This window comes from Acinonyx jubatus, chromosome E1 (assembly GCF_027475565.1).
Source record: "Acinonyx jubatus isolate Ajub_Pintada_27869175 chromosome E1, VMU_Ajub_asm_v1.0, whole genome shotgun sequence".
In the NCBI taxonomy this organism is placed as follows: Eukaryota; Metazoa; Chordata; class Mammalia; order Carnivora; family Felidae; genus Acinonyx; species Acinonyx jubatus.
In genome coordinates this window covers 42,151,234-42,172,696 of record NC_069397.1, presented here as the reverse complement: position 1 = coordinate 42,172,696, position 21,463 = coordinate 42,151,234, and the positions used below count along the sequence as shown (strand labels likewise).

Sequence of the window (21,463 nt, the reverse complement as noted above, 5' to 3'; positions counted from 1 at the left end):
ACGCCCACTGGGACGCTAATGCTTCCAAACCTCGAACCCAGAACCGGAGTTCTGCCGGGGATTCTAATGACTTAGTGCCACCCCATCTCCCCCAGACCAGTCAGCTTTGAGACCGAGGGGCTGGCACCTGATGCCGAGAGGGTTAATCCAATGACATCACAGCCAGAGCCTTCCTACCCCCAACCACCACCTCCCGCTCTCCCACCCCTCCATTTGGGGCTGCCCTCCTGCTTGGCTCAGCTCTTGGGGTTCTCTCGGCTTTCCGGGCCGGTCCGAGGACCCTTGGCCCAGGACGAGCCGCCCCGCAGATTTGGCCCCCAGTCTGGCTCCCTTCTGAGGCCTCCTGCGGGACGGGGAAGGGGAAGGTGAAGAGGGAGGGGTCCTGAGTCCACATCGAGTCAGGGTGCAGAGAAAGGAGAGTGTGCCAGAAGGCAATCCTCGCCTCCTCCGCCGCCCCCTCCCCCCAACAGGGGCTCCCGTCATCTGTGCGGCCGGGATCCGAGGATTTGGGAGGAGAATGGGGAGGCGGACTCAAGAGCCGGGGGCTCGGGCAGGGAGAGGGGACGCGAGCCGGCCCCCTTCCCTTCCTACACCTCGCAAAGGGGCACCTCCCGGCCTGGGGTCGCCACCCAGCTCCCCGCCACCGCCCCACGCCTCCCCCGCGCCGTCCTCGGCTCCGCCCCCTCCCTCCCCGTCCCTCCTTCTCGCGACCTCGTCCCTCCCTCTTTCCCTGCTCCCGACACCTCCTCCCCCCGACTCCCTCCCGGCGCCGCTAAGTTTCTCCGCTCGGGACCGCGCACAGAGCCGGGGCCGGGCCGGAGCGGCGCCCCCCGCTGCCCTGTCCCCGCGCGCAGACCCCGGGCCCGGCCCCGGCCTCACCGAGCCATGCTGTGCGGCCGCTGGAGGAGCTGCCGCCGGCGGCCCGAGGAGCCCCCGGTGGCGGCCCAGGTTGCGGCGCCCCTTCTGCTCGCACCCCCGGACGGCGACACCAAGAGGCCCGGGCTGCGGGCGCTGAAGAAGATGGGTCAGTGACCGGCGGGGGCGGCTCGGGTGGGCGCCGACCGCCCAGAGGTCCGTCTGGGGGGGGGGGGGGCGGGGTGTGCGGGCGAGCCGTCGCGGGTTTCCCAGCAGCGAGGGGCTGTGTGGAGCCGGGCGACGGTTGGAATGCCAGCACCGTTCCGGCGGGGGGGTGGTCATACCTGGGGTCACCCGACGTTCCCGGGAAGAGCGAGGCGCCCGGGTGGCCTTTGCTTCCCACCAGGAGGCGCCCGCGGGGCGTGCCGGAATGGGCGTTTGGGCGCGGATGGGGGGGGGGGGGGTCTCCGAGGACCTGGTGAATAGAGTGGGAGAGACAGGCTTGGGGTGTCCCTCACTCGCCTCCCCAACACCCTATGCCGTCTCGGGTCTGCGGGCGCCCCCCGGGCATCCCGGGTTCTTGGCCGCTCTTAGGAAGGCAGGAGAGCTGTGGGGGAGGCCGGCCTCTCAAGCCAGCCCTCCAACCCTGCAGCCCCCACAGGGGTTGCAGCAGCCACATAGCACTGGTAGGACTGGTCTAACTGGTGAGAATACTGCCCTTGGAGTCAGAAGGGCAGAGTTCCCGGCTCAGGTTTGGGGGAAGTCACTGCAGGGAAGAAATGTAACTGTGGCTTATTAAGCATCTCCCAGAGACTGGCCTGGCCCCGGGTAGTTACATCGGTGGCATCATTCAATTTTCCTCACCCTCCTGAGAGGTACCCGGTATAATTCCCCTTTCACAGATGAGAAAACTGATTCGGAGAAGGCGAAGAATTTGCCAATGACCCCACAGCTTGCTAAGGGCAAAGGCTGGCATGGTGGCTGTGCCCAGCCACGCTGCCCCTGCGACCCTCTCAGAGTCTGAGCAAAGTGTGACCGACTGGCTGGTTGAGTGGCTTGAATGAGGTGTGTGTGTGTATTTTATAAAAATGTAAAGCACCATGAAACTGAAGTGGTGTGTTGGAAGGGCTGTTCGTAAATAGTTAATGATGGAGAGGTGGGGTGTGGGGCTGGGGGAACAGGGCAGGGCTGCCCAAGAGATCAGTGTGAATCAGGGGTGCCAGCTGCCCGTCTTGCCTTCTCTTAGATACTGCCCCCACTTGTTTTTACTCTACCTCCTGTCACTCATTCGATCGGAATTGATTGAGAGCGTTGACTATGTCTGAGAGAGCCTGACACTCTCCTTAAGGAGACTAAGACACGTGATCTTTGCCCTCCTGTCCAATCATTCATGCATTCAGCAGACATTTATTGGGTGCCTACGGTATGCTCTGTCCTGGAATTCAGCAACAAACAAGATAGACACAGCTCTGGCCCTTCGGCAAGGAGGTCAGACAATGGAGCAAAGAAATAAGGCTAGGAAGGGAGAGGGAAGTCAGATGCTAGGGAGCCAGCGAGAGCCCCGGCGGCACCCCAGAGCCGGAGGGAGGCCCAGGGGAGAGGCAGGTGGGGGCCGTGTCCTCAAGGCCCCTCCTTAAAAGGCCAGTAGGAGCCCCCAGGGGCCTCAGGCAGGAGGAAGGGCTTGTGCAGAGCAGGGGCATGTTGTACATAGGTGGGGGGAATCGGGGAGACCCAGAGGAGGAAGGCTGGGGAATCAGTTGGTCAAGCCATGGTGGTGCTCAGACTTGGGCTGGTGCAGCCCGAATGTGATTCCAGAACCACCTAGGGGGTGGACTGGGCTGGACTCTGCAGTCGGTGGGATCTGAAAGGTGTCTCCGGTGAATGGCAGTGTCATTCTTTGGGCTGAGGAGCAGCGGTGCCTTGGGGAGAGGAGGGTGGCCGTGGGGAGGTGAGGTGCCACCGAGACGTCCAGGGCTGGCATTGGGCCAGAGAAGCAGTTCCAGGAGTCAGCCACCACAGGGGCTGTGGCTGCTGGGAGGGCTGGGGTGATGCCCCTGCATACCTGCCTGCTTCTTCATTCCACACATATCTGCTTAGCCCTATCAGTGTGCCACGGGCGCTGTGCCAGGGGCCAGGGCGCCAGAGATGAATAGCACAGCGCTCAGCCCTCGGGGAGCACGCAGTTTAGTAGCAAGAGACACTTGAAGACAAATCATTACCGCCGAGCCCGGGACTCAGCGCTCACTGGCTGAGTAAAGCGGCACGGGAGCTCACGGCATCCCCCACCGTGACACCATCAGGAACTATGTGGGTGTCAGAATGTCACCTGGGCCGTCCTCCCTTCCCACCACTGCCCTGTCCTGCTGAGTGACTGCCAAGAAAGGAATGTCCAGTTTCTGGGGAATGCAGCTTCCCTGGGCCTTACTGACTCCAGGGACAGGGTGGAGACCACACCCAGGTGTCCTGGGGCCTGGCCCTTCGGGCCATCAAGGCCTAGGCCCAGCACCTAGGTAGCTTCCCCTCCCACAGCAACCCCAGCTCCTCCCAGGATGGCCCCCTGTGGCCACACCCCTTAGGCTAACAGGGAACAGATTTTATTTCAGGTCCCCTCAAGAGACCAGGGCAGGGAGTGGCCTGGAGGTCGAAGGCTCCAAGAGGCCCAAGGAAAAGAAAGGGCCTTTCAGGCCATCCTGGGGGGAACACCACTCCCACACTGAGTGCGAATCATCTGTGGAGCCTGGGGTCCTTCTCCTGTCCCTTCCCCCTGTCGGGGGTGCTGCGGGCTTAGCCTGTCCCCAGGAAGCCAGAGAATATCTGGAGAGAGCTTGAGTTCAGTGAGGCCAGACATAGTGCTGAGCTTGCATCAGTCCAGAACCTACTTAATCCTTGGCACCCCAGGGGGTGGGGGCGGGGCGGGAGGGGGAAAGGTGTTGCAGCTGTCCTCACTGGTGCAGACCCGGTGGAGAGGGTGAAGTCACCAGCCAAGGCCCACAGGGCTGAGAGGCAGCCGCCAAAGCCTAGTTTTCGATGGTGGCTCTTTACTGCCAGAATTAATGAATACTAATTAACACATTTATAACACTATGCCGAGCGCGCTTTTCACATATTAGCTCATGTAATGCCCACAATTGTCTGAGGTTTGCGGTACCTTGAGCCTCATTTTACAAGTGAGAAACTGAGTTTCAGAGAAGTTCAAAGCTGGGAAGTAGCTGCGAGAGGATTTGAACCCAGGCGCCTGGCACAGAGTCTAAGTGAATGAGTGAGGGATTGATGCCTGGAGATGGCCTGCTACTCCCATCCCCCACAGAGGCCCTGCCAGCCTCTAGAGGTGTCCTCATAGGCTTGCCAAATAAAATACAGGATGCTCCGTTAAATGTGAATTCCAAATAAACAAACAAATGATTTGGGACAAACTTATACTGAAACATGACTCGTTGTTTATCTGAAATTCAAATGTAACTGGGCACCCTGAATTTTATCTTGACAACCCTGTCTCCCCAGAGCCCCTGTCTGTGCCTGTGCCCCTGATGCCCCGCCCTGCCCCTAATCCTCCCAGCAAGCAGAGCACTGAGTGGGCAGAATTCTGCTCCCTTTCCTCCCCAGCCTGCACGCACCACTGATTGCCACAGGGGCAAGGGGGCTCTCCCCATGGCCTGCCCAGGACGTCTTCTGCAGGGTGAGTGGGGCTGCCGTGGGTGGATCTGGCAGCTGGGGGTCCTGGCAGGTGCCTGGCCTGGCGGGGGGTGGGGTGGGGCCTGGGCCCCGGAGGCCATTCTGTCTGAGCCGGGGGCATGCTGTGCCCCCTCCTACGACCTCTGCCCCCAAATGGGCTTCATGCTCGTTCTGGCCTTGCCGGGAAGGGTGCCACCACCTTTGTCGCACTGCGTCTAGCCAGGGACTGGGGAAGCACTGCCTGCCTTTCCTGACTTTGTTGACTCTCCCAGGAATGTTATGGACTCTGGCGCTGAGCTCCACCGGGCTCTGGCCCCAGGTGTGGCAGCCAGCCCAGGCCAGGGGGACACGCTGGATACCTGAAGAGCTGGGGCTGCCTGCTGGCCAGAGGATTAGGGTGGGAAGGTGTTTGGGACCCCTCGCCTTGGATACTCCCTCCCAGAGCCACCAGGAAAAGCTTCTCTTCCTCTCCTCCCCCACTTGGCATGAAGCTGTCGGCCTTTGCTGTTCCCTGCATGTCTCACATTCCTGCTGGAGCCCCGTGTACCCTTCCCGTGTGTGCACTGGAGCAAGCACGCGTACACACACACACATACACGCACACACACGCACACACCCTATATGCACACACCAACCTACACACACACCTTTGCTGCAGACCTACCCTTTTCACACCCTGCTGCCTACCTATTACCCCTCTTGTCTACACACGCTGTAGCCACACAGCAGCCCCATCCTCACCCCCACTGCTGGTCTGCCCTGGCCCCTGCCCACCCACTGCACTGCCCCTGCGTCCCCCCTTGCCTTGGGTAACCCACACTGTTGTCCGCATACACAACTTACCCTGTCCGCATACCCAGCTTACCCTCTCATAATTCCAGTGGCCCATCTATGAAAAAGGGACATTAAGGATCAGAGATGGACTTGACTTTCCCATGGCCCCTTCCAGCTCTGCCACTGAGACAGTTTCCTGCCCTCGACCTTGGCCGCTGACCCAGAACTGCTCAGGCCTCAGACCACACACAGACCAAACCGCCCGGGCTGAAGGTGATAGTTGGGACACTGGGCCTGTCCATTCCTCCACCTTCCCGTGGCCTGTCTCTGAGGGCTGAGATGAGCGGTTGGCCTAGAGAAGGTGTCTGAGCCCCACTGACAACACTGAACGAGGCTGGAGAAGGGCCCATCTGGAGGCCATGAGACTGACAAGGACAGACTTATGGGAATACCTGGCTCCCTCTTCCCTCCGGGGCCACTGCCTCGCTTTCCTTTATTATAATTTATCGAGTGCCTACTGTAGGCCGGGCCCTAAACTGAGTGCACCATGTGCATTAGCTCATTCCAGCCACACACAGCCCTTCAGGGGGTTAGGTACCCCCCAACTCTCAATCTATCCTGGTTCCACCACCTGCCGCCCCAGGACCCTGGATAAGTTAATTGCTCTGTGCCCCTTGAACAGCTTTATTGAGATATTAATTCACATATCATACAATTCACCCCTTCAAAGTATACAATGGTTTCTGGCATATTGCGTTGTTATTTTTTTTAACCGTGGCAAAAAATATATAATAAAGTTGGCCACTTTGACCATTTTGAAGTGGCTAATTCAGTGGCATTAATTATATTCGCAATGTTATGCATTCACAGTGTTGGGCTAGTTCCAAAATGTTTCCATTACCCTAAACAAAAACTTTAGCCGTTAACCAGTAATTTCCCCCCTCTTCCCTTCCCCTAGGCCTTAGTAACCTCTAATTACGTTCTGTCTCTGAATTTTTTTTTTTTTGAGGGATATGTGACATATAATCCATTTCTACGAATTTGGCTACTCTAGGTACCACATATAAGTGGAATCATATACTGTCCTTTTATGGCTGCAGGGTGAGACCAGATTTCCCCCTTTCTATGGCCGAATAATATTCTACTGTCTGTCTATACCACGTTTTGCTTATCCATTCATCTGTTGATGGACCTCTGGGTTGCTTCTATCTTTTGACTGTTGTTCATCATTTTTAGTGCTGTTATTTCATGATTATTACTCCATCTGTTCAGTCAAGGTGGCCACAGCACTGGCCCAGCCCAGCTCCAGGTTCAAGGCAGAGATGTTTAGATAGATAACCCACGGAAACCACAAGAGGCAGACAGGATGCACACCTGCTCCAAGCAGGTAGGAATGAGGTTGAGGAAACATCTGTGTGTTTGGGGCCTGGCAGGACCTATAAATGTTTACTGGGTGCCTGGGCAGAGAGCCAGGTGCCTCCTAGCTTCACTGCCCGAGGTCTGACCTCACCCCCTTACCTCCGTTGGTCCTGCCCTTCCTGTCTGGCACCCTAATCCTCTCACTCTCTCAGGGGTCAGAAGCTCAAGCAATGGGGAAATAATGTCACCTACCCAGGGACTCAGCACCTGGCTTGGCCTGGCATTGAACTCCCATTCTGTTTGGCTTTTCCATTGGATGTGGGGGTGGCGGGGGCAGTGTGGTCCAAGGAGCAGTGTGGTCCAGGGGCCAGTGCCAGTTGGGCAGGCAGACTAGAACGTCACCCTTTCCCCCAACAGGCTCCTGAGGAGCCGGGGAGGAAGGTCAGGAGCAAGGGCCCTCTCAACGTGGGAACCTGTCCCAGTGGAGGGCTGATCAGAAGTTCAGGCTCCCCATCGCGATGTTTTGTTTGCGGAAGACTCAGGACAAAGCAGGCCCTCAGTGACTCACCTCCATTTCCGGCCTTAGTCATTCACCAGTCCCCCTTCTCCCCACCCTCCCCAACTATGGGCTTGGCATCAGAAGGATGGCGGGGTCAGGGGAGGTGGCCCCAGCTGCAGAGCCTGGTTGTCAGGGGAATAGGGGTTCCTCTCCCACTGAGAGGAGGTAGAGGAGGGGCAGGCTTGGTTGCTGTGGCATTACAGGTTCTGCTGAATGTCCTGCCCCCCAATCCATTGCTTCTCAGGCTGAAGGAATTCAGAAGCTGCCCAGATGTGGGTGTAGGGGGCTGAGGGTCTGGTGAGTCTCTTGGCTTGGTGCCTGCCACATTCTAGCTCCTTGTCTGGAAAGGACAAGCTTTCCTAGCTAGGGGGCACCAAATGGGCACTGACCCAGGGGGCTCGTCTAAATCCCGAGAGCCATTAGGGCCACAGGCTAACCCAAGGGGGGCCTATAGGCTCCTCTGGATGGTAGGTTTCTCCTCCTGGCCCTGAGGCCGTGATTCTCAGTCATAGTCACCCTCAAAGTCACAGGATAGGTTTTTAAACATAGATACCCAAGTCCCAACCCACACCTGCCAGACAAGAATCTCTGGGCTGTGAATTTTGCAAACCCCTCCAGCTGATTCTGATCACAGCCAGGGTTCAGAAACCCTGGCCCATAAGGAAAGGACAGATAGGGTAGGGCATGGGGCAGCATAAATTTAGTTCCCCCAATTGCTGGTACATCTGCCTCCCCTATCAAAACACTGGCTGTGAGTCTGGCTCTGGGATGAGCACTGTAGTGCAGATATGAGACTTCATCCCTGTCCTTGGGTTTATTAAAGTTGACCGAAATTACAATTTAGGTGGGGTGTTTGTTTTAGTTAAAGTAAAAAGTGCTGTTGGTGATCAGGGAGGGAGAATGCCCATTTGAGGACAAACCAAGGAAGGCTCCCTGGAGGAGATGGTGTCTGAGCTGGTCCCTGAAGGACTCCTGTGTGAGGAAGAGAAGCAAGAAGGATCCTACAAAGGTTCCAAGAGAATGAGAGAGGAATGTCCTGGGATGTAGACTTGGTTCCACAGGCCAGAGTTTACAACAAGCAGGGGTCTTGGTGCCACAAAGCCTAGAGCCAAAGCCAGTATTGGGGACTTGATAAGATAAAGGGAGGGGGGTGCCTAGGTGGCTCAGTTGGTTGAGCGTCCGACTTCGGCTCAGGTCATGATCTCGTGGTTTGCGGGTTCGAGCCCCACGTCAGGCTCTGTGCTGACAGCTCAGAGCCTGGAGCCTGCTTTGGATTCTGTGTACCCACCTCTCTCTGCCCCTCCCCCACTCATGCTCTGTCTCGCTCTGTCTCTCAAAAATAAATAAATGTTAAAAAAATTAAAATAAAGGGAGGAAGAGAGGCCCACTGTCCTGTTCATTTGGCCCATACCGTGGTGTTTTAGGGGGTTTTTTGTTTCAATTTGATTTGGTTGCCAGCACTGAAAAATCTGGAGGCTTCCCATAGAAATCCAGCTTCCTGTTCTCTGGAAACTCTGGGCCCTCATCCATTCCTGGCTGCCCTCCTCCTTCCAGTATGCCGGATTCCCACTCTTTCTGTTGTCCCCTGGCTCGTAAACCCTTGGTATTGACCTCTAATGAGACAAATCAGAGCAGGGCAGCATCTTGACTGAAGTTTGGATTTTGCAGGAGGTACTACTGTGGCCTTCATTCTGTGCACAGAGAACATGAGGCTTAGAGCAGTCTCAGGTTACTGCCACCCAGGCTGTGTAACTTGGAAGTGACAGAGGTGGGATTTGCCTCCCTGGACCCTTGAATTTGAGTTCTGCTCCCCCCACCCCCGGTGCCCATGATAGCAAGGAGAAGGGGCAGAGGAGCAGAGGGATTCAGTGTCGTGGCCATGGGCAAAGGTGCTGGAACTTGACCTCCAGGGTTCGAGGCCTGCTTCCACCCCTTCCTTCGTAGCCTTGGAATTCTGGCAAGTCACTTAAACTTCTCTATACTTGTTTTCTCCCGAGTGAATGCATGAGTTGGGGCAGGCGTGCAGTACATGTTCTGTAAGCATTTCTTCTTGTTAAGGAAAGCGGACACTGTGGAGAGCACGTGCGGGGTTAGGTGGGATTGGGACAATGGCTGGGCAAGGGGGACTACCAAGTGGCACAGACCATGCTTTCAGTTGGACACAAAGAGGATGGATGCAAAGAGGCTGCAGGCTGGGCAGGGCAGGGCTGGTCCTGGAGTCCTTGGCCTATGACCGTGGAGCCAGGGTGGCCTCTGCTGTCCTCCCTGGTCTTGGGGGGACAGCAGAGGTGAGCAGCTTGGGTGGCAGCAAGAGAGATCTGGGTTAGATAGTGAGACTACCTTTTTGATGGTCAGGGTTTCACGTCAAGGGAAAAGGTTGCTGGTGGCAGATTCTGGTCTTGAAGTCTGGAGGCCCGGATGGAAGGGAGTGGCAGAAAGGGTGACCTTTAGGGAGGCCTGAGTCCCAGGCGCTGCCTGAGGGCTTGCTCTGCTCTGAGGGCCTCCGGAGGCAGCTGCTTGGTGGAGGTACGGGCACCCTCCCCAGGGCGGCTGGGTGGGACACACCAAGCCAGCGAGTTCCTGGGGCGGAAGAGACTATAGCCAAACCCACCACTGGGGACGAGTTACGCTAAGGAGAGGAAGAGGGGCCTGTGAGGACTTGCAAGGCTCCAGGCGCAGGAAGGCAGGCCGGCTGCCAGCCGGGACGAGGGTGGAGGGAGCGAGGGCGAGGCCGGGCCCCGACGTCCTCCGGCCTCTCTCCCGCGCAGGCCTGACGGAGGACGAGGACGTGCGCGCCATGCTGCGGGGCTCCCGGCTCTGCAAGATCCGCTCACGGACGTGGCACAAGGAGCGGCTGTACCGGCTGCAGGAGGACGGCTTGAGCGTGTGGTTCCAGCGGCGCATCCCGCGCGCGCCGTCGCAGCACATCTGTGAGCCGGGGCGCGCGGCCGCGGGGCGGGCTGGGGACAGCGGCCGGGTCCCGCCGCCCTGACCCGGCTGCGCGTGCCCCGTCCTCCCCACCCCCTCCCCTTCCTCGCCCTCCCGCAGTCTTCGTGCAGCACATCGAGGCGGTCCGCGAGGGCCACCAGTCGGAGGGCCTGCGACGCTTCGGGGGCGCCTTCCCGCCGGCGCGCTGCCTCACCATCGCCTTCAAGGGCCGCCGCAAGAACCTGGACCTGGCGGCGGCCACCCCGGAGGAGGCGCAGCGCTGGGTGCGCGGTCTGGCCAAGCTGCGCGCGCGCCTCGATGCCATGAGCCAGCGCGAGCGCCTCGATCAATATCCTGCCCAGGGGGCCGGGCGTGGGGGATGGGGGGAGACGTGTCTGGGGGCCCCGTGGGCTGAGCCCGGGCCCCTAGTCTTCAGAACCGAGGCTGGTGACGCCGCCTCCGTCTCTGGGAAGCTCGGTCCTGGCCCCATGTAGGGAGGGAGTCCCCAGGCTGAGGGGAAGTACAGCCCCTAGACCCAGGAGTCCCCAGAGCCAGGCAGTGGTGGCGACCCTTTCAGTTACCTGTGGGCTGGGGGCGGTGCCCAGGCTGTTGCTGGTATTTCCTGAGCACCCACACCTGGATCCACTCCTATCTGCACCGGGCTGACTCGAACCAGGACAGTAAGATGAGCTTCAAGGAGATCAAGAGCCTGCTCAGAATGGTCAACGTGGACATGAACGACATGTATGCCTACCGCCTCTTCAAGGTGGGCTCCTGCCCCCACTCTGACCTTTGAGTCACCATCCTTTGTGGACAGAGTGGCCTCTCCCTGTGGGAAGGCCCCGTCTGGGCCTAGTTAGCCTTTTACCCTCCCCCGACGCGGCTGGGCCAGGATGGGAGTACCGGCCCAGAACATTCCTCACCCTCAGGCAGAGCTGGAGGAGGGGCGGGGCGCGGGGCAGGGAGGGTCCTCCCATACCTCCAAAGGAAGCAGCAGAGCTATAGTTTTCATTGCTTGGAGTCTGCAGGCAGCCTTTGCACAGGTGACCACGCACGGCTTGCACATGGGAGTGCAAGTAGGAGTCAGCTCACAGGCACACACGCGCATCCTCCTCCGCCGTGGCCCATGTGGCCCCTCCACGTGTGACCAGATACACCCCACATGTGGGAGCACAGACAGGGGTGCACGGGGGTGGGCTCTGCATCGATGGCCCAGCCAGGGCACGTGGCAGACGCCTATGTGACCAGCCTGAGACCCTGAAAGACAGAAGAGCCATGGCCCCGGTACACGGGGGCCCACAGCTCCATGTGGACTGCTCCACGTGCAGTCGCACTTATTTGTTGGCCTTTGACCCTGGGTGTGAATTGGAGACTGTGAGGATGGTAATGTGCATGCACGGGAGGGGGAATTACGGCTCGTCCTGCCCTTGGGCCACTGCTTTTCCTCCCACATCTGGATTTTGGGGGGGGTAGGTCATGGGCATACGGGACAGGCACTAAACCCAAGCGACCTTCCTTAGAATCCCAGCCCTGCAATTTACCAGCTGTGTGAGCTTCAGCAACACCCAGAGCCTCGATAGCTCCCAGTTTCTCTACCCGTGAAATGGGGGACATCTGCCTTCCTAGCATTGTAGGTGACAGAGGTGTCCATGCAGGCCAGCTTTCCCAGGGTGTCACCCCCCCATCCCCCCCCACCCGCTCCTCTGAGCTCCTCCCTGCTGCCTTCTAGGAGTGCGACCACTCCAACAATGAGCGGCTGGAGGGGGCTGAGATTGAGGAGTTTCTGAGGCGGCTGCTGAAACGCCCTGAGTTGGAGGAGATCTTCCATCGGTACTCCGGCGAGGACCGCGTGCTGAGCGCCCCTGAGCTGTTGGAGTTCCTGGAGGACCAGGGCGAGGATGGCGCCACACTGGCCCGTGCCCAGCAGCTCATCCACACCTATGAGCTCAATGAGACAGGTGGCAGTCTGACAGACAGGGTGGGGGTCAACACGGCCCTGTCTTGGCATCTGACAGGTCTGGGCTTCTAGCTAAGCGTGCGCTGCGATTACTGGCAGTGGATGCCATCTTGGGCAAGCTACCTCGCCTCCTGGAGACTCAGTTGCCACATCTGTAAAATGGCATAGTAGTGCACCCTCCTCACAGGGTTTGGCTGAAGATGAAGTGGAATGACTTCAGGGGGCACTGGGCTGGCTCAGTCGGTAGAACATGTCACTCTCGATCTCGGGGTTGTGATTTCGAGCCCCACGGTGGGTGTAGAGATTACTTCAAAGAAGTCAGTAGCATCGCTTGAGTAGAGTCCAGTCTGTAGATAGGTGCTCATTAGTACTAAGTAGAGTGAGCTTTGGGGGCACATGGGGCCAGACGTGGGGCACCTCCCTGTGGCCTGACGTTCTCTTCTGCCCATCCCCGCAGCCAAGCAGCATGAGCTGATGACACTGGATGGCTTCATGATGTACCTGTTGTCACCCGAAGGGGCTGCTCTGGACCCAGCGCACACATGTGTGTTTCAGGACATGGACCAGCCCCTCTCCCACTACTTCATCTCCTCCTCGCACAATACCTATCTGACTGACTCTCAGATCGGGGGGCCCAGCAGCACCGAGGCCTATGTTAGGTACCATAGCAGGGATGGTGGGGTGAACACATCTGGGAGCCCAGCTTGAGGGTGACATGGGGCTCAGATCTCACCGTGGGCTTCTGGCGGGGAGGGGGGGTGCCTACCTGGCTCGGTCTGCCGGTTGCTGTGCCCTGTGGCACCCACAGGACACCTTGCCTGTCCGTCTGTCTATCCACAGGGCCTTTGCACAGGGGTGCCGCTGTGTGGAGCTAGACTGCTGGGAGGGGCCAGGAGGGGAGCCCGTCATCTACCACGGCCACACCCTCACCTCTAAGATCCTCTTCCGAGATGTGGTCCAGGCTGTGCGTGACCACGCCTTCACTGTGAGCTCCCAGGACCCTCATGCCCAGTCCCAGAGCCTTCCCGATGACCCCAGCCATCATCAGTCCTTCCAGAAAAAACTCCCTTGCCCAGAGAATCACTCACTCACCAAGTGTTGCTGGGACAGCTGGCCAGTGGGGTAGAAGAAAGCTGAGAGGCTCCCTTCCCCTACTTTCATGTTTATTAAATGTGTTAAAATCACAAAATGTCTAGCAGAAAACTTTAGGAGTAAAAAGGACCTTTTTTTTTTTTTTTTTTTTTTTTAATTTATTTTGAGAGAGAGAGAGAGAAAGAGCACAAGCAGGGGGCAGGGGCAGAGAGAGAGGGAGGGAGAGAAAATCCCAACCAGGCTCCGCAGGGCAGCACAGAGCCCAACACCGGTCTCAAACTCACAAACCATGAGATCATAACCTGAGCCAAACCCAGGAGTCAGATGCTTAACTGACTGAGCCACCCAGGCACCCCAAGAGAAGACATTTTAATCCTAACTCCCAAAGGGAAAGCCATGACAGAGAAGCTGGGCATGGAATCTGCATAAAATTGTAATTTCTGTCAAGCTATACACAGATCTTACCCTCAAAAATGATGGGCTTGGGGGTGCCTGGCTGGCTCAGTGGGAAGAGCGTGCAACTCTTGATCTCAGGGTCATGAATTCGAGCCCCATGTTGGGTATAGAGGTTACTAAAAAAAGTAAACCTAAAAAGAAATTAAAAAAAAAAAAAAGACTGGCGTGGGGGGAAAAGTTTGTAACATAAACAACATGGTCAATGTCATTAACATATAAAGGGCATTTATAAAACAAAACCATCTTGGGGCGCCTGGGTGGTTCAGTCAGTTAAGTGTCCGACTTCGGCTCAGGTCATGATCTTGCGGTTTGTGAGTTCGAGCCCCGCCTTGGGCTCTGTGCTGACAGCTCAGAGCCTGGAGCCTACTTCTGATTCTGTGTCTCCTTCTCTCTCTGCCCCTCCCCTGTTCACGGTCTGTCTCTCAATAATAAATAAACGTTAAAAAAAATTTTTTTTAATAATAAAAAATAAGACCATCTCTGCAGCTGCCCTCAGCTTCCCAGACATACCACCCTTTCCCTGAGACTGGAGATCTGCCCTCTGTCTCCCTCATGGACACGCTGGCCCCAGAGTATGTCCCACATTCCACCTCCTCAGCCCCCAGTGTGCCTTTGCCTGCCTGTCCTGAAGGGGCTTGGGGTCCAGGTGTAGTGGGGGAGCCTGGGAGGGGGACGGGGAAGTGGCTCTGAGCTGCTGCCCCCTCCCCCTCTCCAGCTGTCCCCATACCCTGTCATCCTGTCCCTTGAGAACCACTGCGGGCTGGAGCAGCAGGCTGTCATGGCCCGCCATCTTCGCGCCATCCTGGGAGACGTGCTGGTGACACAAGCGCTGGACTCCCAGAACCCCGAAGAGTTGCCATCCCCAGAGGTAGTGAGTGCCCCCCCAGACTCCCAGCCGGGTTGGGGGCGGGGACCCGGCTGTTGTCCACCATCCCCCACTGCTGTGCCACCTCCCTGGGTCAGGACCCCTCACTTCTCTCTGCCTCAGCCTTCCTCTGCCCCTGCGCTCAGTGGCCATCTGCCACCCCGAGGTCTCGTCACGCTTCCCCCCTCCATCCTTCCCCACCCCTACCTCACCGCCACCCCACCCCCTCACCTGGCACCCAGGGCCTTCCATGCCCTCACCCCCACCCCACTCTGCCTCCCTACCGAGTCCCTGCAGACTCTGCCATTCCTACCTCCAAACCTTGGTTGACATGTCCCCTCCACCTGAAGGTCCCTTCCCAGCCATCTACTCTTGCCCACCGCCACCTGCTTAGAATTCTAGCTCAGTGATAAACCACCTCTTCCGTGGCCTTAGAAATTTCCTCAGCTCTCTGGCCCAAGGTGGTTTTTCCTCCCGAACCCCAGAACCTTTTTTCTGCCCCCTCAAGACATTTGTGTTTTCTCCCCTGCTCCTTGAGAAAACTCTCCTCCTCCTCGCAATCCAAATATGCAGAGAATGTTGATTCACCTTTGTGTGTGTGTGTGTGTGTGTGTGTGTGTGTGTGTGATTTGATTTTTTTATTAGCATGAAACATGGTTAAAAAAATCGAGCTGTACAAAAGTATATACAATGAAAAATGGGTTTTTCTCTGCTCCTGTCCAACTTCACAGGAAGTAGCCATCTTTAAGTTTCTCGTCTGTCTTTCCAGAACTTTCCCATGTGTATATACCTATGTACATAGCTACCTTTCAAATGTTACACAAAGAAGATCATATGATTACGTGTTCGTGTTCTATAGTCACTTCTTTCATGTGAGATATTTTCTGAAGAGGACACCTTCTCTTTCAGTCTTGAGCTGCCTCAACCATTGTAAGGGCTGCTGTGTGGTCTTCTGTTTGGAGGGACGTCACTAGCCAGTCCCATGATGATGGGTCTATACGTCGTTGCCCATTTTTTCGTATTAGAAACATCACTCATGTTCTTTCCTGCTCCCCACCCCCAGTCAGCCCCTCACATAGTGGGGGTTGAATGGCTGACCTAGGGGCAAGAGGGCATCATCCTTCCATACTGGCCTCTCCAGCAGCTGAAGGGCCGGGTCCTGGTGAAGGGGAAGAAGCTGCCAGCTGCTCGGAGCGAGGACGGTCGAATTCTGTCTGACCAGGAGGAGGAAGACGAAGAGGAAGAAGAGGCAGAGGCCACAGAACAGAGGCGGCGGGTGAGTGGGCCTGGCTGGGCCGGCCTGGCCTGGGCAGGGAGGGGCTGCATGGGGAGGGGAAGGACAGGGGGGCCGGAACACTGCCCTGAAGCTCATCTCCCAGGCCAAGCAGATCTCCCCCGAGCTGTCGGCCCTGGCCGTGTACTGCTGTGCCACCCGCCTGCGGACCCTGTGCCCCAACCCGGTCCCACCCCAGCCCTGCCAGGTCAGCTCCCTCAGTGAGCGCAAGGCCAAGAAGCTCATCCGAGAGGCAGGTAGGAGCTGGGACGTGGGGCATCTGGGGGCAGGAGGCCCCGTGGAGGCCTGCAGGCTCCTGGTGAGGGGGTACCCTGAAGTTGGTGTTTGGAAAGGAGATTGAGAGGGCCTCCAGGGCAGTGAAGGGGTCAGGAGGCCCCCAGATCGGGGCTCAGGGAACGAGCACCCAGCACGTGGGCAGCACCGGGCCAGCATGGATGGAGGGAAGAGGGCCCAGGGAGGAGGGAGGCTGCTGCCTGCCTTTACTGGGCTCAAGCTTGGTGGCAGGGCCAGACACAGGCAGGGGTAATGGTGCAGGGTGATCAGTGAGCCGTGGTCGGGGCTGGGGGAGTCCCACAGCGGGTGTGCGGACAGGAGAGAGAATTCCAGAGCAGGTGATGCCTGCGAACACCCCAGACCCCTCCAAGGCGGGATGAGAGCCGGGTTGTCATCCTGGGGCCCCGCGTTCCAGGCATTGAGTTGGGGGATTTGGGGCTGGGATGCAGTGCTGCGTTGTGGGAGGGGTCCTTGGCTCTCTCTGGGTTTTGGTAGCCTCCTCTGGGAGGTCCTCTCAGCCCTGGGGCAGGGGGAGCCGGCGGGGTGGGGGTAGTTCAGCCTCTGTTCCCAGCTTGTCCCTGCGGTTGGGGCTGAGGAGGTTACAGGCCCTGGTGCTGGGTGAGGGACACCCCAGGGGCCATCACAATCCTGCGCCGACTTCCTCCCCCAGGGAACAGCTTCGTCAGGCACAATACCCGACAACTGACCCGTGTCTACCCACTGGGGCTGCGGATGAACTCCGCCAACTACAGCCCCCAGGAGATGTGGAACTCAGGCTGTCAGCTTGGTGAGTGGGGGCAGCAGGAGCAGGGAGTGGCCTCCAGGGAACCATGAGAGGCCCAGGCAGTGATGGGGCCATACAGCTTTTCAGAAGGTGGAAAAATGTGTTTTCTTGGTAATAACAGTTATTAAAATAATTGTCAGGAAAGTAGGTGGGGAAACACAAATCAGACACATTTCTTCCTGACAGTGTAAAGTCTCACATTTTTCATGTAGGCAAAAGTTAAAAACCTCCATTCCCATGTGTCCCCCCCCCCCCCCCACATACCTGGCAGTCCCACTAAGTCAACACTGACAAGAGTGGGCTCTGGAGGCTGAGCCCCAACAAAGGAGCAAAGGAGGGGGATATGGTCCCCTTGAGGGCAGAAATGGAGATACAGAAACCCAAGGTTTCCTTGGGCCCAGCCCTGGCCCAGGCCTATGCCCAGCCCAACCCTCTGGCCGTGAGAGATACCAGGGATAAAGGGCCGGTGACAATGGGGGCTGGGACCCTTGGCTGCTATGATGCACCCCTAAGCCACAGTGGGAGTGGGTTGTGAGACCCTGAAACTGAGCAGTGAGAGGAGGGCCACTAAGAGCCCCTGCCCTGATCCTGCTGTGTCCACAGTGGCCTTGAACTTCCAGACACCAGGCTACGAGATGGACCTCAATGCTGGCCGCTTCCTCATCAACGGGCAGTGCGGCTACATCCTGAAACCTGCCTGCCTGCGACAGCCTGACACAACTTTTGACCCTGAGTGTCCTGGACCCCCCAGAACTACTCTCACCATCCAGGTCAGCAGCCTGGACCAAGCCCTACTCTGGGGTCCCAGCTGGTTCTGGAGAGGTCCTAGTCTGCAGGGCGCCGGCCCGAACGGCTTGGTGTGAGGGCGGTCTGAGTCTCAGTCCCATGCGGGGAGGCTCAGGGTGAGTGCCGCGGGCAAGGGGCTTCCCACCCTAACAGAGGGGGCAGGCAGCCATGGGCCCTGGTGGGGGGGCGGGGGGCTGGACCAAAGCTCCCCTGCATCCCCTTCAGGTTCTGACTGCGCAGCAGCTGCCCAAGCTGAACACCGAGAAGCCAAACTCCATCGTGGACCCCCTGGTGCGTGTCGAGATCCACGGGGTGCCCGCAGACTGTGCTCGAAAGGAGACCAACTACGTGCTCAACAATGGTGGGTGGGCCTGCCGGGGGGAGGAGGGTGGGCCGGGGGGCCAGCTGGCTCCTGACTGCCAGGCCTGCACCCTAGGCTTCAACCCCCGCTGGGGGCAGACCCTGCAGTTCCAGCTGCGGGCTCCAGAGCTGGTCCTGGTCCGGTTCGTGGTAGAAGATTATGACACCACCTCCCCCAATGACTTTGTGGGCCAGTTTACACTGCCTCTCAACAGCCTGAAGCAAGGTTGGTGGGGACGGACAGGGATGGGGGTCTGGGCCTCCAAGGCCCTGTTCACCTGGGCTTTGCATCCCCTCTGAGAGCTTGCCCCCCGAGCCCAGGGGTGGGACGTGGTCCGTGAGCCCACGGCCCAGGCCCGGTGGGGTCGGGGACAGAGAACCTGAGGCATGTCCCCCTCCCCACAGGGTACCGCCACATCCACCTGCTTTCCAAGGACGGGGCCTCACTGTCACCAGCCACACTCTTCGTCCACATCCGCATCCAGCGCTTCTGAGAGCCGGACTGACCCACCCTGGGGTTCCTCGGGTGCCAGTCTACACCCCGTGGCGGAGGCTCTCTCCTCCTCCGCAGTAGAGGGGTGGTGGGAGGACCAGCCCCTCCAGCCTGCTAGCCCTGCCCACTGGCTAGACTCCAGTCTCAAGTGGGTGCTGGGGGGGTGGCCTTGGCCCCTCCTGAGAACAGGCATCAGTGCTTTCTCCTACAACCCTGGAGCCTTGAGATGGCCCCCACTCCTTGGATTCTCGGCCCACTCCCTCGTCGTGGCTCGTGAAGAGCGAGGCCTGTCGTTGCCAGATTTGAGGAAGACACATGAGCCTTGAACTCCTCTCTGCCCCCCCGGGGGGAGGCCATCCCAGCCTCCTTCCCCCAGAGTGTCCGGCCCCCTCCTTGTCCCCCAGTCCACGCCAGGCCTTAGTGCCCCCGAAGGCCCTCCCCTGGCTAGGCTTTCCTGGGCTCCTCCCTCAAGCTCTTGAACCTGAGCTCCCTTCCCGTCTTAAGAAGGGAAAGCCGAGGAAACCTGGGAGTAGGTTTCAACTTGTGCCACAGAAGAGCCCTGGAGCAGACAGAACAAGACCATTGGTTTAAAAAAATAAAGAAGCATGGGCGCCTGGGTGGCTCAGTCAGTTAAGCGTCTCTCGGTCTCTGAGTTTGAGCCCCTCGTTGGACTCTGTGCTGACAGCTCAGAGCCTGGAGCCTGCTTCAGATTCTGTGTCACTCTTTCTCTGCCCCTCCTCTGCTCATGCTCTCTCTCAAAAATAAATAAATGTTAAAAAAAGTTTTTTTATAAAGAAGCAAGTTTACCACTGCTGCACCCTGAGCCCTCTGAGGTCATACCCACAGGCCCATGAGGGATGAGGGCAGAGTCCCTTGGGTCCCCTCCCCCAGCAGGGCTTGGATTTGTCTAAAACAGCCAGGGAGGGGGTGGGAGGGGTGGAGGAGGTGTCACATCTCTAAATAGCCTGACCCCTCCTCCTGGCTTAGAGCCGCTTCCAGCATCACAAGACTATGGGGACAACTCACAAGCTCTTTTGCCCCTCAACCTTGAAGGGCCTTGAATGGGAAGGGGGTGGGGGGGGGCACTTCTGCCAGGGAAAAACTGTTACGGCCCTAAAGGGGATGGAGACAGGACTGACAGACCTCTGCTTTCTGGGTTCAGCTGCGTCGAAGCCCCTGTCCAGTAGACAAATCCCAGAGACTTGGGGCTCTCCTTCCACCAGGTAACCAGCCTTTTAGATGAAGGCCTAGAAACCAGCTGGCTGCTCTAGGATGCCCCGGGGCGGGGCGGCGGGGGGGGGGGGGGGGGGCTTGTAGTGCTGAGACACCAGATGGCAGAATTCAGAGAAAACCGGCCAGAAAGGGGGCTTCCTGGGCTTCAGTGTGGAACCCTGGTATTTCGGGTTCCATCAGGCAAAAGCACTCACACTGAACCAGGACGGAGCTCGAGGGCAGTTCCTGGCTTGGGATGGCGCTGGGCTGGGGCTTGAATTGGCCCCATGGAACCCAGGGCTGGGCAGTCTCTACCTTCCTGCAACCCATGACCTGATGCAAGAAGTGACAGCCTCCCCCTGCCCTCCCACTCGTGCTCTCATGCTCAGTGGTGTTGGTTCTGATGAATTCGTGTCTAAAAGGATGCTCAGCCCCTGGAGGGGTCAGAAGCCTCCCTATCCAGGAACCATGAAGGAACAGACCAAGTAGCCTGGATACCTGGTTGGTTCTCAGGGTGCAGGAAGCCAGGAAGCCAAACCGCAGGCCTGGGGGGGGAGGTACGGCGAGGCTGAGTCCACATACGTAGAGCAGTCAGAACTGTCCCATCCCTAGACTGTCGCCCAGAGGGCCAGCTGTGGTGACGGCCTGTGTGGAGAGTCCCACTGTCAGGTGAGCACCGGACCCTGGGCTGAGCCCCCCCATTCCTGCTTCTCTTCTCTGGCTTGGCAGAGAAGTTAGCAAGACCTTAGTTAGCAGGTCTAGTTAGAGAAGTTAGCAAACCCTTAGCAAGAGGGTTTCCCGCTAGGGTAAGAGCCCCAAAGCTAGGAAGTTGGCCTTGAAAGGGCAAGTCTTCAATGCAAGAAACTTGGTGGGAATGGATTATGGGAGGTGGAAACAACAATATCACTTGTAACTCAGGTCCCTGGGTGACCACCCACAGGGCTCCGTTCTCAGCCCAAATCTAAGGGTGGGAACGAAGGTGCTCGTGACCTGCTGGGGGAGGGGAGAGACACAGGGTGTTTAGGAGGGGTCAGGAGTCCTCTGGGAGGAGGTCCCGTGTCCTCTCAGGTTGCAGCTCAGGGCCCAGATTCCCTGGGAAGGGATTCGGAGGCACCAGCCACAGGGCACCTGAAAGCAGCACAGGGTCAGGGAATGGATGAAAAGTTCCAGAGGAAGAGAACGGGGGAATGGGAAGTCTAAAGGCAGTCGCTGGGGCCCTTCTTCGGAGAGCTGGTTCAGTAGCTGTGTGGCAGGCCTGGCGACCCACAGGGTTACTCCTGATGGTTCAACAGAACCATCCGGCCACTGGCCCAAAAAGGGAGATGTGGGACAGGGCAGGGCCCGGGCCCTCCCTCAGGGGAGCCATTGCTGACCTGGCCCAAAGCAGTGCTCTGCTCTGCTCTCAGCTGTGGAAGCCAGGGACGGGCCCCTCCGCCAAGGTGCCCCAGTGTTGGCCCAGAAGCCAGCTGCTCCTCTTACACAGAGTGAACCTGGGTCAGTACCAACTCCTCACCGGCGGATGGGAAAAGTCAGGGGAAAAGAGCCCAGTTCTGCCCTGAAAGGAGAACCTTGCCAAAGGAAAGTATTCAAAGGCTGCCTCCACGGACTGGTCACGAGGGGCTTTCCTGCAGGGCCCTATGGCCCTGGGAGAGGCTGCTCCAGCCTGGGTCACAGACTCTATTCCACTGCCACCTGCTGACCAGAGGAATGCCAGGGCAGAGAGGTTTGGTTCAGCTGCTTCCTT

General features: G+C 58.3%; 1 protein-coding gene across 7 annotated transcripts; it reads left to right on the top strand.

Moving 5' to 3' along the window:
• Nucleotides 1-735: 735 nt before the first annotated feature.
• Nucleotides 736-19,110, top strand: PLCD3 (phospholipase C delta 3). Of its 7 annotated transcripts, XM_053212573.1 has the most exons (16): nucleotides 1,010-1,024; nucleotides 1,758-1,920; nucleotides 9,988-10,149; nucleotides 10,268-10,497; nucleotides 10,783-10,913; nucleotides 11,877-12,105; nucleotides 12,562-12,763; nucleotides 12,945-13,089; nucleotides 14,368-14,520; nucleotides 15,659-15,793; nucleotides 15,885-16,047; nucleotides 16,755-16,871; nucleotides 17,472-17,638; nucleotides 17,880-18,015; nucleotides 18,091-18,240; nucleotides 18,420-19,110. In XM_053212573.1, the coding sequence occupies exons 2-16, from the start codon at nucleotides 1,916-1,918 to the stop codon at nucleotides 18,506-18,508; spliced, it is 2,214 nt and encodes a 737-aa protein (XP_053068548.1). In that variant the 5' UTR covers nucleotides 1,010-1,024; nucleotides 1,758-1,915; the 3' UTR covers nucleotides 18,509-19,110. The 7 variants fall into 7 exon arrangements, with proteins under 7 accessions (XP_053068547.1, XP_026904632.1, XP_026904633.1 ...); XM_053212572.1 differs by lacking the exon at nucleotides 1,758-1,920 and having other exon boundaries at nucleotides 736-1,024; nucleotides 10,268-10,496; nucleotides 10,784-10,913; nucleotides 15,662-15,793; XM_027048831.2 differs by lacking the exon at nucleotides 1,758-1,920 and having other exon boundaries at nucleotides 736-1,024; nucleotides 10,268-10,496; nucleotides 10,784-10,913.
• The last annotated feature ends 2,353 nt before the right edge of the window (nucleotides 19,111-21,463 follow it).

Coding starts and splice junctions, on each gene's coding strand:
- PLCD3 (XM_027048831.2), top strand. CDS start 886: ATGCTGTGCGGCCGCTGGAGGAGCTGCCGCCGGCGGCCCGAGGAGCCC. Junction 10,914..11,876: donor ATGCCTACCGCCTCTTCAAG/GTGGGCTCCTGC, acceptor GCTGCCTTCTAG/GAGTGCGACCACTCCAACAA. Junction 12,106..12,561: donor CTATGAGCTCAATGAGACAG/GTGGCAGTCTGA, acceptor CCATCCCCGCAG/CCAAGCAGCATGAGCTGATG.